Source organism: Nilaparvata lugens, chromosome 10, assembly GCF_014356525.2.
Source record: "Nilaparvata lugens isolate BPH chromosome 10, ASM1435652v1, whole genome shotgun sequence".
Lineage (NCBI taxonomy): Eukaryota > Metazoa > Arthropoda > Insecta > Hemiptera > Delphacidae > Nilaparvata > Nilaparvata lugens.
The window spans coordinates 25,618,692-25,637,296 of NC_052513.1; the positions used below are offsets into that span (position 1 = coordinate 25,618,692).

The window sequence follows — 18,605 nt, forward strand, 5'->3', positions numbered from 1 at the left end:
GCAATGTTACAGTAAGGACAAGTGATCACTGTTGCCAACTACATCCATACATTTGTTGTAGAAGATTCTCAGGTTTTACCGCAAACTATTCAAAATTAGTTTATTAGAGTTCTTGCGCAATCTTCATGAAGATGTTTAAGCAGTGTATCATACATTCCTAATTAGAATGAATAAGTAAATATGAATGAATCATATAATCATATACTATATCACTTAAAATATTTATTATATCACTTTTTTATAATACAGCTTTATTATATTCTTTTACAATTTAACTAGAGCAGCTAAGTTTAAGTTGTTTCGACCAGTTAGGTGGAGGTTGTGCGTACCCTCTCTCTTCAGCTTCTGCTAGCTCCACAAACGGATTCGACAGAACTCTCAGGAGTCGGTTTACCTGAAACATACAAAACGTAAATGACAATTTGGATGGATTGTAGTATCAGTAATGGCATAGAGAAAAGATAGCATAAGAAGATATCCCATGGTATAGGGTGGGGGTTCTCAACCTGGGGGGGGGGTGAAGAAAGTCCAGGGGGGCGTGACCCCCAAATGAAATGAATAAATAAAAATACCAACATAATTTTTCCAGAACATAAAAGCGCAGCCTTCTTACTAAATTACATGTAAGTTACATTTTTCATCATTAATTATATTCGTTTTTCGTTTGTTTTAATTTTCATCATACGTGCAATTATTGAATCTTTCTAATTTGCGTTACTGCATTAAGCAGTGAACAAAAAAATCTACCTACTTACTGTATCAAGTGGGCACATACTTGTACAAGTAGGAGTTGGTATGTACGGCATCGTGGAAGGAGGGTATTGCAAAATGGAAAGCTGGCATGTGTAGGGGATCTCCAATTAACCAGAGGGGGGCGTTTATGTTTTAAATTTCACTGTTAACTCAAGCCGATAGTCCCAGTAGTTTTTCTTCATGAAGCTATGTAACGCTGGTAGTCTTTGAAACTGTACCGTTCCTACACTCTTGCCCGGCCAAAACAGTAATATTAGACAGTAGCCGACAGTAATAGGACGGAACTAACAATTGGCTTGAAATTTGGAACGAACGACCTATAACATGGGATACCTTCTTATGCTATCTTTTCTCTATGGTAATGGGTTGGTTGGAAGTTGAATTTATTAAACTTATGGTTGCCCGAAAGCAATGCTTCATTCAGTTGGCATATTTATAGACCGATTATATGAGAAATACAATTTTCTAGTGATTATAATAATACCTATATCGAAAAAAGAGGAAAGAAAAATTGTTCTGAACAAAGCTCAGGCTAGAGCTACTAGAGGACTGTAATTTACTATTCAAATTATCAAATACAAACAAGGAGCAAAATTTAATCTTCAATTTGAGCCAGGTTATTGGTACAGTTAAACTCTGCATTAATGAACAATAAAAAAGGAGCAAAAACTCACCAGATAATCCAATTTTGTCTACTTGCCCTTCGAAGCCTTTATTAGGTGTTTTGGTCAGATTCAGGTGGGAAGAAATCTGGGAAAAAGACAGGTTTGCTTCCGGGCAGCCTTTTCACGTTCAAATTGCAGGCTCTGTACTGTGTTTGAACAAAGCTCAAACTGATTCTTTATAAATTCAAATCCGATTCAAATTAATTCAATTTAACACTATTTACGCTGTTATACTCAAATTCACACACACGACACTTGAACAATCAATTATAAGAAATTTCCGAACGAAATTACATTACAAATACAAATTCGGTCTTGCAACAAGACAACGGGGTGACAAAACAAGACAAACTGAACGACTGACGAAAAACAAGATGACTGGGGCCTTTTTTCTCAAGCCAAAACAGCTGGACAGTCGGCAGTGGTGCCAACAAACCTGCTATTGGCAGAACTGTAGTCTGGGATTTGGCGCTACAATTCGAATGCTCTGGCCGGACCATACCCCCGCCTCTGAAAAACTATTTTTCAGCCAAGTTACAAAACTGAAAAAACCAAGGAAGGGAAAAATCCAGACATGACAAAAAGAACAAAACACCAACACCAAAAAACAACACACAAAAGAAAAAATGCAACAATCACCACAACTATTGAGTTGGGAGTGGATATAATTTCATTATTACTAGGTCGAACACGGAAACAACAATTACACTTAAAGACACAAATACGAATAATAGAGCGAGCAGACAGTATCCAGAATTTCTGTCTGATCAAGGACAACAATAACGAAGGTCCAGCATGACAATTATTCTTGTGATGGTAATCAATTAACATCGATACGAAAGCGTCGGATTTTGGTAAGATCATCTGATGACAAGTCTCAAATTCCAGTCCAGCATGAGACAAACGACCGCCGACGCGAATCACACTTTATCAATGAATGGAGACAGGCGACGTAGGCGCATAGAACAATCCTCTCCCTTCTCTAATTGCACAAATTCAGATGAAAAATGTATCTTCTGTACCACTTTACATAGATACCTCTCAGCAACATCGAAATCTGATTCTTCTGATTGGGGTAAGATTCGTAAGAATTTGAGAACAAGAATTACAATTCTCAAAAGACGACCATAATCCGAACAACGACCAATCAATGAATATACTGCATTGCTGTTACAATCAGGAGATTTTGTGACTGTCAACACTGACGGTTTTTTCGCCTCCGGTGGATCCACGATCTCTTACATTTGAGTTCGGACGGGCCAATCGCATTCGTCCTCTGCTATCCATGATGGACCTGAGAGCCACAACGGAAAGTTCACAAGCTCAACTGGTGATAAACCTCTAGACAAACAGTCAGCGGGATTTTCAATTCCGGCAACATGCATCCACTCCTGTATACAAGAATCCTGTATTTTTGCGACGCGATTACCAACAAAAGTTTGCCATTTCGCGGATGGAGCATTAATCCAACACAAGGTGACTGTAGAATCAGAGAGTGCGACAATACGAGACACATGACAACGTTCACTAATAATAGTGACTACTGAATTCATGAGTTCTGCCAACAAGAGTGCCGCACACAACTCCAAACGAGGTATTGAAACAACTTTAGATGGTGCTACCTTGGACTTTGAACACAATAATACAACTCTTGGCTCCTCGCTCTCCTTCTGCGACTTCACATAGATAACTGCACCATAACCAGACAATGATGCGTCACAAAAACCAATCAAACTGATGTGAGAATCCTGAAACAAACCAACGTGACGTGGAACAGCAAATTTCAATAATAGAGGCAACTCTTTTTGACAATTCTCCCAAAGAGTGCATATAGACTCAGGCGGCTTCTCGTCCCAATCCACTCCTAATTTCCACAGTTTCTGGACAAGACATTTTAGAAATAATGTAAACGGTGACAAGAGACCAAGTGGATCATAGATACGAGCCATCACTGACAGAATAGAACGCTTAGTAGCGACGACCTCACCACTCTTGACTGAAAACTGAAACAGATCAGTACTAGGTTGCCAATTCAATCCCAAGATAGCCAAGGAGTTGTCTGCTTCGAAATCCTTGTACGAAAACGATTTCTCTTCCTCCGAGAATTTCTCCAACATTGATGGTGAATTTGAAGTCCACTTTGTGAGCGAGAAACCTCCTCCCTCAAACAGCTGCTTGGACTGACGATACAGCTCCGCGGCCTCTGACTCTGTGGCGACAGATGTGACTAAGTCGTCCATGAACATGTCTCTTGGTATTCTCGCCTTGGCTGCTGGAAAACGATTTCCATCCTCCTCTACAAGCTGGTGGACGGTGCGAAGCGCCAAATATGGAGAGCTTGAAACACCAAAAACAACACAATTGAGCTGATAAATTTCGATCGGATCCTCCGGCGAAAATCTCCACAATACACGCTGATAACGACGGCAGGAATCCTCCACTAATATCTGTCGATACATTTGTTTAATGTCGGCAGTTAGTGCGATTGGGAACAAACGAAAATTAACTAACAAAACAAAAATGTCAGTCTGCAATTTGGGACCAGCATGAAGAACCTGGTTCAATGACAAACCCGATGATGTTCTGGAACCAGCATCAAATACAATTCGGATGGGCGTGGTAGTGCTGCTTGCTTTCACGATGGCGTGATGCGGTATGTAGTAACCACCTCGGTCTGTCTGATCTGCTACAAACGACATGTGACCCTGACGTAGGTAATCGATCAATATTTCATGATATGAAATACGAGTATTGCTGTCAAGCTCTAGTCGTCTCTCCAAAGTCAGCAGTCTGCGTTCGGCGACAGCATACGAATCTCCCAAGCTGCTGGGCGGCTCCGCAAATGACAAGGCAACAACAAAACGACCAGAATTCACACGATGTACAGACTTCCGAAAATTTACCTCACACTCCAACTCTTCCGGTTTCAGTTGACAGCTTGGTGCAGGGCACGATTCCAACTCCCAAAAACGTTCCACAAAACTATCCAACGATGGACTACTAACGAATGGACTACAGATGGCTGTAAAACAATTCGACACATTCGTTGTTGAAGTGAGAATCGGCGCTCTCCCCATCAGAATGTGACCAAAGACACTATTAACAGTCATCAATTCGTGCGATTCACCTATACTAGGACTCCCACGTAGCAAGTGAGGAACTAACTCCGCACCAATGATGCCATCTATTCTACTAGGAAGGTAGAATTTGTCGTCAGCCAGTGTGAGATTTTCAAGATGATGAAGTTTGGATCTGTCGATTTCACAAGAAGGCAACTTGTCGATGACTTTATCTACCACTGTGGCATCCATCGAAAACTTGACGGTAGGATCCAACTTCGACTGAATCGACACACAAGTACGACCTCGAACTTCACTAGTACCACCACCGAATCCACGAACAACGGTTTTCATGGGCTGGAATGGTAGTCTCAAACGCCGACACAATTTGGCTGTAACAAAATGACACTGACTCCCGGTGTCAATCAAGAAACGAACATCACAAAGCTGATCATTACAATCTCGAACATGTGCAGTGACGGTCGACAACACAACGGTCGAATTTTCTACATCGTTGGATGTAGAACAACAACTAATAGGTGATGTGCCACCTGCCTTGGAGTTCGACGAGGACGCAACACCTTCATTGGAACTTGATCTGGAAAAGTGCAATAAAGAATGATGAGATTCTCGACATTGAGCACACTGAGTTTTACTACGACAATCTCTACTCAAATGATCCACATCAAGACAACGAAAACAACAAAACTTTCCTTTAATCAAACAATAACGATCCCAAGGAGTCATTTTCAAGAAACTTGCACAATCTACTAACCGATGACCCGGTTTTGAGCACTTCAGACAATTGGGATTTTTACTAGATGCATCGTTAGATGAATCATTAGATTGAACCACAAACACCTTTGATTTATTATCCTTTTTGTGCCTCATATTAAACGATTCAGCCTGTTTCTCATCAGAAGGAAGAGTCTTAATTTGCTTTTCAATGAATTTGACATAATCGGTATAAGTTGGCATAGCCTTGTCACGGACGGCCGATTCAAAATTTCTACGAGAACTTGGATCCAGCAATCTCAAGCCATGATAGAGGAATATCGAGTCTGACAAATCAGTGAGTCGCAATCTCTTCACTGCATTGATTGCAAAACCCATCCAAAATCGCAATACAACCTGCCTTTGATTCTGATTTTATTGGACGAAATTCAAAAATTTGTTTGAAATAGGCATCGACTTGCGCCCGTGGATCGTTATAGCGGGTCAATAATGCCTGCCAAATTATTTGATAATTGTTAGCCAATGGTGGCAAATGACGACAAATATTTGCTGCTTGTCCAGTAAGTCTACTTACAAGATATTGGACCTTCTGCTGATCGTTCAAACTCTTGTTGTCATGTACCAATGCCTTAAATAGTTCATAAAACACCGACCATTGAGTCTGGTTCCCATCAAATTTCGGAAGGTCGATTTTAGGCAGTACCGATTCGGACACGACCGGCTGTGCACTAGCTGCTGAAGCTGCCGAAGATTGAGTAATAGCATCAGTCGCCTCTCTCTGTTTGAGAGTGTTAGCCGCTACTTCAATATACTGAAACAGATCTAGATGTGAGTCGTTGAATGCTACAACATGGTCTTTATTCAACTCAAGTTCCAACTCATTAACCACTAATTCTGTCTTTTCATAATCCGAAATGGTCTGAGACACCCGAGGATACAAGACTAAAAATTGCTCAGCAACCTTTGGATCAGAGATATTTTTAGACAGTTCATAAATCCTTTGCAATCTGGCATACAATTGTTCCAGTTTAGCGCGATGAACCCTGATTTGTTTCTGTAATTTTTCCTCCATCTTGAACTCATACACAAAACAATTCAGCCCCGAATACAAAACAACAGACAAATAAAACAAGAATGAGTTCAAAACTAGATGGAAGGAAGAATCACGACTAGTAAGTTATCAAGTTAAACTTTGATTATCAATTAACAAGATAAGTTACTGCTGAAGACAAAACTATATGATTAGATAATGTTCTTCCAACAACTCACAAACAAACGATAACTTGTTGAATTGAACAAACAAATTCATGCTGGTGATTAACCTTCACTAACATGTATAAAAAAGGACAATACAAAATTCCAACAAACAAACAAATTCCTGAGAAAAATAGCACAATGAGCCTAGTTTCAGAAAAAATACAATTTTAACTGAAATAAATTTAATTTCAGACAAATACAAATTGACAAGAAACCTTGCTCTTAGAACAAGGCTACAACAAACTAAGTTGAGCATGGATCAGACCATTCTCAACATGCCAACATTGGACAAATACAAAACTGCTTAAATCCAATGTGTGTGAATTAATCAACAAATTACAAATTTAAATTCATCACGGTTCGGAGGCCCAGAAATGTTCTGAACAAAGCTCAGGCTAGAGCTACTAGAGGACTGTAATTTACTATTCAAATTATCAAATACAAACAAGGAGCAAAATTTAATCTTCAATTTGAGCCAGGTTATTGGTACAGTTAAACTCTGCATTAATGAACAATAAAAAAGGGAGCAAAAACTCACCAGATAATCCAATTTTGTCTACTTGCCCTTCGAAGCCTTTATTAGGTGTTTTGGTCAGATTCAGGTGGGAAGAAATCTGGGAAAAAGACAGGTTTGCTTCCGGGCAGCCTTTTCACGTTCAAATTGCAGGCTCTGTACTGTGTTTGAACAAAGCTCAAACTGATTCTTTATAAATTCAAATCCGATTCAAACTAATTCAATTTAACACTATTTACGCTGTTATACTCAATTCACACACACGACACTTAAACAATCAATTATAAGAAATTTCCGAACGAAATTACATTACAAATACAAATTCGGTCTTGCAACAAGACAACGGGGTGACAAAACAAGACAAACTGAACGACTGACGAAAAACAAGATGACTGGGGCCTTTTTTCTCAAGCCAAAACAGCTGGACAGTCGGCAGTGGTGCCAACAAACCTGCTATTGGCAGAACTGTAGTCTGGGATTTGGCGCTACAATTTGAATGCTCTGGCCGGACCAAAAATTATAAAGATTTTTGGGCGGAGATTGAATGAAAACTTACAAAGACTATATAGCAACAGAAATGAGAAAAAATAATATTCATTTATTATCAATCAATATCCAATATTGATTTATCCGTCAAGATCCATTTATTTGAATTACACAACTTTCAGGAAAGTACCTCAGGCCAAAACGGTTTCAATTCTAATTTATAGAACAGTCCAAATGTACAGGATGATTTTTTAGTCCTGTTACCCAATTTTTGATGTAATTTATAAACGGAAATTTGGGTATTAATAAAAAATTGTATTTGTTATTTACAAAAGAAAATTGATATTTTATTACTCACATTTCTTAGTTACTTAATTATTACACCATATGCTCAAAATGTCCACCCTTTGAGGTTATACACGCTCGGACTCTTTTCACCATATTAGCAGAAACCTTTTTCAGAGTTATATTGGAAATATTCGTGATTAAGTCTGTAATATTGGCTTTCTGTTCACCAATATCGTGAGGATTGTTTTTGAAGGCCTCAGACTTAATGTAGCCCCACAAAAAGTAATCAGGGGATGTGAGGTCTGGAGACCTTGGAGGCCATAAACCCTTGCTTATTATTCCATCACCAAAGAACTCTTGCAGAAAATCCATGGTTTCTCGAGACGTGTGACAGGTAGCGCCGTCTTGTTGAAACCAGCAATATCTTTCTTGAGGTTCCAGTAGAGCCACAAATTGACGCACATTATTCCTGTACACTTCACCATTTACAGTCTGTTCAAAGAATATGGGTCCGACTATACGCTGACGAGATATCGCACACCACACACCAATTTTTGCAGGATGTAAAGATTTTACCTGAACAGCGTTAGGATTTTCAGTTGCCCAAATTCGACAGTTTTGACTGTTCACATAACCGTCTAGATGAACCCAAGCTTCGTCACTAAAGAACACTGTGTTCAAAGATTCGATTCCGTTATCATTTACGAATGACCTAAACCAACGGCAATATTGCAATCGCTTGTTTAAATCCGGAGGATGAAGCTCTTGGACTAATCGTACGCGATACGGATACATATTTAATTTTTTAGCAGCTTTCTGAACACTTGAATATGATAGACAAACTTGTGAGGAAAGTTTTCGTAAACTTTTCCGTGGAGAATTGATCAATCTTGTTTTCACATCCTCTAAAACGTCATCTGTCAAGACAGTTGGTCGACCACTACATTTTCTGTCACAAACACTACCTGTCTCTCGAAATCGGTTTGCTAACCTAGAAATTTACATTTTTTCTGGTGGAGGTACACCAACAAATTTATTTTGAAATGTTTCTTTTACACTCGCGTACGATTTCGTAGCTAAATATTGTTCCAGAATGAAAACCCGTTGTTCTATGGTAAAAGACATTCTGTTCATAACACGACCGGAATCATCACAAAATGTTACACAGCCTAAGGATAATAAACTCGCACTGCCTTGTGTATACTGAGTGAGTAGGGCTACCAACCTCTTAAAAATAGGGTAACAGGACTAAATAATCACCCGGTAGCTAGGTTATGTGTCAGTTTCACATTTTTTAATCACATATTCCAATTTACAATCCAAAAAATATAGTTCTTTAAATTCAAGAATACCTTTAAAATGGATAAGATCTATTTCAAAACAATTTAAAAAATTCGAACTTGAAGAAACTATGAAAATAAGATTCGTAGAGAGGATGTCATACTTAGGGAAGATTCTGTTGACCAAAGGAATTATAATAAATATGACCCTCCATGAAGCTTATTGAGGACTAGAAAAAATGAGTAGCTTCACGTGCTAATGGAGGGCAATTTTAGAATGTAGGTCAAGATATGGAACGTTGAATTGCAGAGGAAAAAGCTCCAAGAGTTTGGACCAAATGAAGAAAACCTGCATTTTCTCGAAAAAAATTTAGTGGGCTAACAAGAAGAACACCGCCAAGTACATAAAATGAAGCGTTATTTCATTCAGCATCTTCGACTTTGGGAGCATTACAGCCAATAATAGTATAGTAATAAATAAGAACATGATACATGACTGTGGATTCTAATGAATAAACAGGAATTTAAAGAAGTTAACAAGGAACTTTATCCACTGACTAGTAGGTGATTGAAAGTTCAAATAAGTGTTCACAGAAATTATCTACAAGTGTATTCACCGATTGAGAAAATTAGAGTAAGCTAAGTGACTATCTCACCTCAGTAAAGTCATCGTTCTTATCCGCCATTTCAATTGCTTCTTGTGCCATCCAATTTCTAAGGACGTATCGTGGATTCCGCTTTTTCATCTGATCCATTCTCTCTTCATCAGTAACTCCTATGAAATTTGAACATTGTAACATGAATATTTATTTTGTAGCAAAAAAAAATTGATAGAAATTTGAGAAAATAGAATTCACACACATGTATGACCTATATTATTTGATCATGTTGAGATATTCATCAATATGATTATCTTGATTCGATTATTTTACTTATTCCAAGAATATGCATCTACAAGAATGGAAGTGCAAACTTCAACGTATATAGAACACAATATGAATAATAATAATAATAATAATAATATAATAATAATAATAATAATAATAATAATAATAATAATCATCATAATTATAAAATCACATATTATCCTCATATCGTTGAATAATCATACCGTTTATACTTGGTAAAATTCATTAAATAGTTGATTATTATGAGCTCGAATTAAAACCGTCATATTATTGGTAATATACGTGAAAATGAATATATCTAAAAAGGCTAGTCTGAACCGAGATCACCACAGATACAGTGACTAGAAGAAATTATTTCTCGATTAATGTTTTAGTGTACCAGTGGTGCAAACAATTAAGGCCCGGTTTCCGAGCTCGGGATTTAGCCAAGTCCTAGACTTTAAACAGCCTGAGTCACAAAAGTGGCTTTCCAAAACGGGGCGTAGTCGCAGCTTTTATAACAATAGTCCTAGTTTTCATTTTCTCATTTCTATAATATTGGAAACGTTTTTCCTTGACGAAATTGGACATTCCTAAATAATTCGAAATAGCTGAAACTTTACACTATTTTCTCTTTATTTTTTATTTTGTGTTCAATTTTCTAGTTTTTCGAAATTTAATTCAAACATAACTATGACAATGACTTTGAAAAAAATAACTCATCACTATTAATTCTCTGAAGAAAAGAGAGAGATTCTTGGATTGCTATTACTTACTATGTTAGCAAATTAACACTTACCATCGCTTTCTAGTTTGTTGGAATATTGCTTGTAGAACTGTTGGTAACTGGCATGAGCAGCCAGCCTATGAACAGCCCAACTGCACGACTTGGGTTGACGCAGTTGCTCCAACGGTGTTTCACCAATCTGCCTGAATAGCATTGTGAAATCGGTTCTTGTGTCAATCATCATGTCGAATAGCAGCTCAACCAGTTTGTCATCGCCATTCTTCAAACCCAGCTTCTGCGAGAAGGCCTCGCTCAGTTTTAGGCTTAATTTTTTAGTTTCCGTTTCCAAGATTTTCACAACCTGTGCGGTTTGTGACTCTGTTAGCAACGGCCTCAGCGCTCTGAAGAGGGCCATCAGGTTGTACAAGACTATCTGCAAAATAAAGTTTTTGATCAGCTATTATAGGATGTAAATAATTTAGAATTATCTAGAATTCGAAAAAATCCAACTAACCCAAACTGAGATTCACTGATTTATATTGGTTTGCTATATTTGTCTATTATTTATTAGTATACAAAGCAGATAGCTCAAACTTTGTCCAGGTCCGCGCAGTTACCAAATCGTTTGTAGGCTATTAAGAAATATAAATGAACTTCCAGAATATTTTCCATCTAAATTATGAAAAGATATATGGTTTTGGTGAATATGAGATATAATAATTGATCATTATTAACAGTCAATAGCCTACTATATAATGAGATATACCGGGATGACAGCTATTTGAATTACAGCTATCTACTGGAAAAAGAGAATTGGCAACTATGGCGTCCTATCATTTCCACGTGAAATTCATTATCAGTAGTGTTCACAATAAGAATGAACAGAATATAAATGACCGATATGTCTGGCTCAGACCTGAGATGTGAGTTCACCAGATCGCACCTAATGAATAACATAATCCACTTCTGTATTGTCTTCTTCACTCTCTCCGTTTGGTATAGAGTTAGTGGGAAGGATACTTCGAATATTCTTTCCGAAGAATGGACACTGATATGTCCAAAGCTCCGCCAATTTATGTAGATGCATATCAATATTATCTATTCTATCTATAGTTATTACAAATTTCTTTTTTTCATATCATATACAGCTCAATAATTATTTTCTTAATTTATATTTTGTAAATTCATCTATAATTTTGCTGTATTGTAAGCTATTGTATATAAGTGTATAAGCCAGTATAATTATATTGTAATCTACATAAATAAAGTACTCAATCAATCCAAACTCACATGCAGACTCATCAGGAAATTCCACCAAATACTTTCGTATTTGTTCATCAGGGCATCTGATGCTAACGACTGTTTTAAGCTTCTGGGACCAACAGGAACATTGGCCATACAAAACATGGAAGTTGCTCAAGAAAAATATCTTGGTAGTACAGGGCTCAAACCAGGTTAGCATTCAATCCACTCATACCACTCAGCTACGTTAACCATAAGGTACAAGTTTCTCTATTATTTATACATTTCTTTATTTGTAGTGATTATACGTAAGCTATCGGGGGCCAATGATGGTTGAAAACAAATCATTACCGTGCCATGCAGTGCTCGTGTGATGAGTTCGATTCCTATTTTATCTGGCTTATTGATTCATTGTTTAAATACTCACTCTTTCGTGCAAAATAATTCACATAAGAGTAGTTGCATCTTCTCGGATTCTCAGTGTCTACCTCAGAATCTAACAACTCAGATTATATGAGTATGATTGCTTGTTTGGTAGCCTCCTAAAACTCTATCTATTCCATTAACTCAATTCGAGTCATATAAGTACAATTAGACTCATATACTCACACAAATCAGACTTATATTCCTCTTTATTTGTACTTTCAAGTATAGGACACTTCCTAAATAACATTTACTAATCAGGTTAATAGTTCTTTCAAATATATAACATTCAAACTTCAGTGTAAATAGGAAATTACATTGGGTAATACGGCAAGGCAGAACATCCAAAAGGATAGTCTATCTGCCGATAAAGAACATACCGGTATGAATAAATAAATAAATAAAAAGTTCCTTAAAAAAGTATTAAGTATCCCTATATAAATCAATATAAACTAAATACATTTCAATAAACAGTATCTTGTAACGTACCTCTTCTTGTTTGGTATAGCAGTATCTTCTGTCATGATCAGACTCGTTGGATTTGTAGAGAGGATCGTATTCCTCCATGAAACCGAACGGGCCGTAATCTATGGTGATTCCCAGAACACTCATGTTGTCAGTGTTGAGCACGCCATGCACGAAGCCAATGGTCTGCCAGTGCACTACTAGGTCGAAGCTCAGGCGAGTTATCTCACTGAATAACTCCACTACTTTGTCTTCGTTATTTGCGTCTATGGTTGGGTAGTGTTCCTGCAACACAAAATAAGGCATGTGTAGAAGTAATCACTGATGAAACGTTGAATAAGTAACAGAGTAGATGTTGGTGGCATTACAGTCACATTCATTCCAAAACCTTATCATTCCTGAATTTCAGCAATGATCCCCATTCAACCAGTTCTTGTTCTATGTACAAGATATACAGAATTAACAGGAGTTTTTCTAGGCTAACCTACCGAGGTCAACAAACTGTGTGATCGTTAGTAACCGGAGAAACTCCCAGAAGTTTACGTCTTTCGTAGTTGGTATGACCTAGAATTGAAGCTGGATTTACACCAAATTTATTAACAAAATGTTAATAACCAATCCTTAATATCGGGGACCGAGCTTCGCTCTGGAGTACAAAAGCATAATAAATCTATTACGAAAGAAGAAATTATAATAACATTCATACAGAAATGTTATATCTAATCACTGTAAATTGAGATTAATTCCCAGAGGAATGCAAAAATTTCCCTCACAAAGGCCCAGTTGCACAAAAGGTTAAATTTTAATCCTGATCAACTTCATGTAAACCAAATCAGAGAAGACCATTTCAAAAAGAAGGATCTACTGGAATTAATCAGGATTGAAAATAACCCGGCTTTTATTCAACCGGCACTAAGTACCTGATTGAATGATTACAAAAGTTCAACAGCTGAGTCATAATTTCGACATAGTCCCACACACATGAACTCGCTCACTCACTTCCATCATTAACAGACGACGAAATAATTATTATCAGCTGTTTTCCCAAAGATGAATAATAATTATCCTTTTAATGTCCTTCAGCGAGTTTTTTCCAGGGATGAGACCTAGTGCTATCGAATCTTTATATTATAAACCTACTATGTTCTGAATTTCGTAAGAATCGTTAGAGCCGTTTTCGAGATCCGGTGCAATACAAACATCTAAACATCCAAACATATAAACAGAAGTTGCTCGTTTAATAGTATAGGATATATTCTATTAGATTAAACGGAGCTTGACTAATACAAATAATGTTTATGATAAGTTATGTTCAATCTAATCGAATCTATGAGGATTGAGTTATTAACATTTTGTTAATAACTTTGGTGTAAACGCAGCTTAAGAAAAACTGCATCCAACTTTATATGTTTTGAGAGAGCAACTCAAGTTTTAAATAACTCAAGTCACGCCATTATCAGCCAGTTGCTATGTATGTTTATATTTATAGCATTCGTAGTTCGATATAATTTTAAAAGTCAATTCAAAATTTAAGTTTCATAATGTTCAGGTTTACAAATGAAAATATTTATATGTACCGGTAGCAGCTGAGATAAGTAAACAGAAATGCAGAAGTTCTGCTACAGGTACGATTATTAACATAAATATTGCCATCTATTCCAAGTAGACGGTTAATGATTATTTCTTTTGTCCCTATGATAGAATTCTGTTTGGAAATAGGAAATACGAAATTATAAGCAGTTAACCATTATGCAATCAATACCAGTATTTTTTACAATTAAAGACACAATAATAGTTATTTGGCATTTTTGTTGAGAAAGTCATGTTCTTTCCCCTGTTGGGTCCTCAAGAATTTTTTCACTTGAAAATTCCGCCATAGGCACTTGAGACGTTTATAAACTCCCCTTGACATTTGAATAAGACCTGGAATTTAAATAAATATCCATATACGTCTATGAGCTACATCGAATAGCCGGAGACAACTCCGCTAAATATAATTTATGTTTTTATGAATCACTTTGGAACTCATCCATCTAAAGGAACTCATCTTCTATCATGACCATCCTTCCCATTTTCCAAACACAAATCTGGAGCTATATGAATATCACCTTTAGCAAAATAAATGAAATTTTTACCTCTATTATGAAGTTGACAAGATCTCTTAGAATGTCAATCTCATTATTTTTGGCTAGAATCTCGAAGGACCCGAATCGAAACCAGGACTGAGCCAATCGTAGCACGACGGCAGTCTTCTCCATAACTGGATGTCCATCGTAGAGAGGGTCTCTCATCACCAGATCATCGGACACTATTATAGCACCGGCTCTCGAAGTTGGTACACCTGAAAACAGTTATTTAAAATTTAAAACCAATTTTTTATGGAAGAAGTTTATATTTTAATCTAGTACAGATATTCTTTGTTAAAAAGTGTTGAATGATTAGTGATGATAAACTCCTACGGATTTTGCTCCTTGGTTAATTTCAATTTTGTCATTTTCACAAATGCATTCAAGCAAAGAGTAAGTAGTTGTAATTCTGTTACAAATATCAAATCTAATTAATTTAAAACTTTTTCACTTTCTGTGTTATAGTCCTAGTGATGAGCTAATGATGTGATGAAGATGTGTTCAGTATCCATGTCGAATTGAAATTTCCAACCACTTACTTGAGAAAATTCGAGAAACTAGTTTTTATGTTGAACCATTATTAATCTCTAGTAAAATCATATTAATTTGAGTTGAGTGAATTTTCATTTCACTTGAGATTGATCGAATCAGCTTCGATCGAGTTGATCAAGTTTCGATTGATCGAAACAACTAAAACTAGTCTCTCAACGTTGCTATAACTAAGTGATTCAACTTTATCCAGCAACTGGGATAACTAAAAAAGAACTAACAAAACAATAGCAACTGGGAATAACTTGAGAACTACATTGTTTTTACTTGATCATGGGGTTGTCAATGAAATGTTGAAGCCTTGATAAAATATTTCAGTAGCCTACAAGTACGGGAAAAATATTTCAAAATTTGTTTAGTTTCTTACCAAGATAAAACATGGCTTCTGATGCCAAATATTCTCGGATTGAGGAGCGGAGTACAGCCCTGCCATCTCCATCCCTGGAATAAGGTGTCCTTCCAGCACCCTTCAGTTGCAACTCCCATCTCTCTCCAGCACTGCAAGTGAATATTCATGAATAATAATTATAATGAGGGAAAATTTGTAAGATTTCAACAATCAGGCAATATTTGAAAAAAAAATTGAACTGTAGCTACCAAATTCGGTATCAACTCTATAAACCACAACAATATTTAAACAAAAGATCTATTATCTTTGAGTCAAAAAGGAAATGTACTTTTGAAATTCACTACTTGGATACCACCGGTACCGTATTTATTCTCTAAAAGTACAAAGTTACTCTAATTCTATTTATGTGATGTGGCTTGTAGTGGATGTAGATAATATGGTAGATACTCAAATTATTATTATTATTATAAGTCTGCTGTTCCTTCCCAATCATTCATTGTTGAGAATGATATTGTATTTGTATAAATAAATATTTATGTTTATAATAAATTATTAAGCTTCTCCTTGATCCACCACTAACTAATTAGCTAATAAGCTATTCTAAACATTTTCAACAATTCATTTTAGATTCATTTACGAGCTAACTTAAAATATGCGAGTCTGTTGACAATTTTGGTGTGTCGGATAAGTGGGGAGTTTATTGAAAATCCACACCAGTTACGATATGTAACCCGACACCAGAGAGGACTGTGCCGACACACCCAACCTACTCAATATTGCTAAGTTAGGAGTCGAGAGAAATAGGAGACATAGATAAATCAATATAAATTACACCATACAAGTAGTACGAATTTATTTAGAAATCCATGATTATTAGGATTTTGTAGCTAACTTTAACTTATATTGGGGTGTTGTTCTAATACATTATTTCATCAGATTTGCAAGAAATTTATGAAAATGATACAATACCTAATTCCTTTTTCTTGTATTTTTAAAAATTACGGTATGTAATTTACAGTAGGCTATGTACTATATTTAAATGAGTTAATCTCCTATTGATTTGTTATAAAATAGCTCTTTATATTTCCATTAACTTCTGCATACGGTATGTGTTGAGGCTTTTCTCATAATATTAAGTATACTATTGAGGATGTTTGGCTCTCATGTCCATAAATGTTTACACTAGGCTAAGCATAATTTACGTTCTGCTTCCATTGGTATTGATATTAATTTGACTAACCTGTTGACGTATTCTCCCAACAGAATAGCCCTGCCATCTCCAAGCTGCATAGCCCAATAACCAAACTGATGGCCACCATATCGATGAGCAATTGGAACCGATCTTTTCAAAATATTGTTCCCAGCGACAAATTCAGCAAACTCCTTTGTTTTTGCAACATCTTCATGCATGTCCAGAATATTTGTTAAAGCATTCTCAGAAAACGACACCAGTTTGGGATTATTCAATGGTGTAGGATCAACTCGAGAGAAAACGACATTTTTTACGTTTCTTCGAACAAAGTTTTGCTCAATAGAATCTAAAGGTAAACTCAAAAGTTTCGAAGGAGAGAATTCCCATTCTTTTAAATCTTTTACCAATCTACACGAATTAGGAGCGGTACTCATTGTGTATTTACATTCATTTAAGAATAACTTTGTGATATTATTATGAAAACAACTTTGACAAACAACAGATAAACTTTTTTCTCCAAATTTCGATACAATACCGGAAAGAAAAACAAATGTAATTGAGTACATCTACAGACAACCTTAACTCTTGAGAAAAATAACTAACACAATTTTTTGATATTGATAAGGAAAGTGAAAATTACCTACAATTAATTTTTTAAATAATAATCATTGTTGCAAAATGTATTCAGGGTAATTTAACAGATATCACTTCTTAATTAGACCTACATAACCTTACTTTTTTATTTTGACATCTGTGGAGTCGACATTGGAGATGTCGACTGTACTATCGATTTTTATTTTACCCCTGACATCACAGTCGATAAATTAATTTATGAATAATGTAGTTTTTGTTTTTTACTTTCCTTGCCCTATTACCATAGCACAGTATACATATATATTCTGTGACCATAGGTAAGGAAAGTATTGCTTTCCGAAAAAAATTAAGGTACCCAATTCATAAATTTCTATACGTTTCAAGGTCCATTGGTCCCCTGAGTCCAAAAAAGTGGTTTTTGGGTATTGGTCTGTATTTGCGTCTGTGTACATGATATCTCCCAATTTACATCTCCCAATTGACGGAATGACTTGAAATTTGGAACTTAAGGTCCTTACAATATAAGGATCCGACACGAACAATTTCGATCAAATGCAATTCAAGATGGCGGCTAAAATGGAAAAAATGTCAAAAACAGGATTTTTTGCGATTTTCTCGAAAACGGCTCCAACGATTTTGATCAAATTTATACCTGAAATAGTCAATGATGAGTTCTATCAACTGCCACAAGTCCCAAATCTGTAAAAATTTCAGGAGCTCCGCCCCATCTATGCAAAGTTTGATTTTAGATTCCCAATTATCAAACCTTTAGATAGGTACAATTTAAACAAAAAATTTCGAGTGGAAAAGATTGAGCATGAAAATTTCTACAATTAATGTCCAGTAACATTTTCACCTATAATTGAAAATAAGCTCGAAATTCGAGAAAATGTGATTATCCAATTGCAAACTGTTGGCAACTGTTGATTCTATTAAATGATTCACTATGAAGAGATAGCAGACCTCGTATGTCTCCAGCGTTATTGCCCTGTCACCAGCTGGCTCAGATCTTTG

The 18,605-nt window shown here is 36.2% G+C and overlaps 1 protein-coding gene across 2 annotated transcripts; it reads right to left on the minus strand.

The window, feature by feature from the left end:
- Nucleotides 1-202: 202 nt before the first annotated feature.
- On the minus strand, nt 203-17,755 carry LOC111061601 (protein adenylyltransferase SelO). 2 transcript variants are annotated; one of them, XM_022349301.2, is made up of 7 exons: nt 17,046-17,755; nt 15,824-15,954; nt 14,917-15,122; nt 12,806-13,066; nt 10,724-11,084; nt 9,694-9,812; nt 203-394 (listed from the first exon to the last, which is right to left on the minus strand). In XM_022349301.2, exons 1-7 carry the CDS (start codon nt 17,561-17,563, stop codon nt 272-274), a joined length of 1,719 nt encoding a protein of 572 aa, XP_022204993.2. In that variant the 5' UTR covers nt 17,564-17,755; the 3' UTR covers nt 203-271. The 2 variants fall into 2 exon arrangements, with proteins under 2 accessions (XP_022204993.2, XP_039292976.1); XM_039437042.1 differs by having other exon boundaries at nt 10,724-11,088; nt 12,810-13,066; nt 17,046-17,749.
- Between the last annotated feature and the right edge of the window lie 850 nt (nt 17,756-18,605).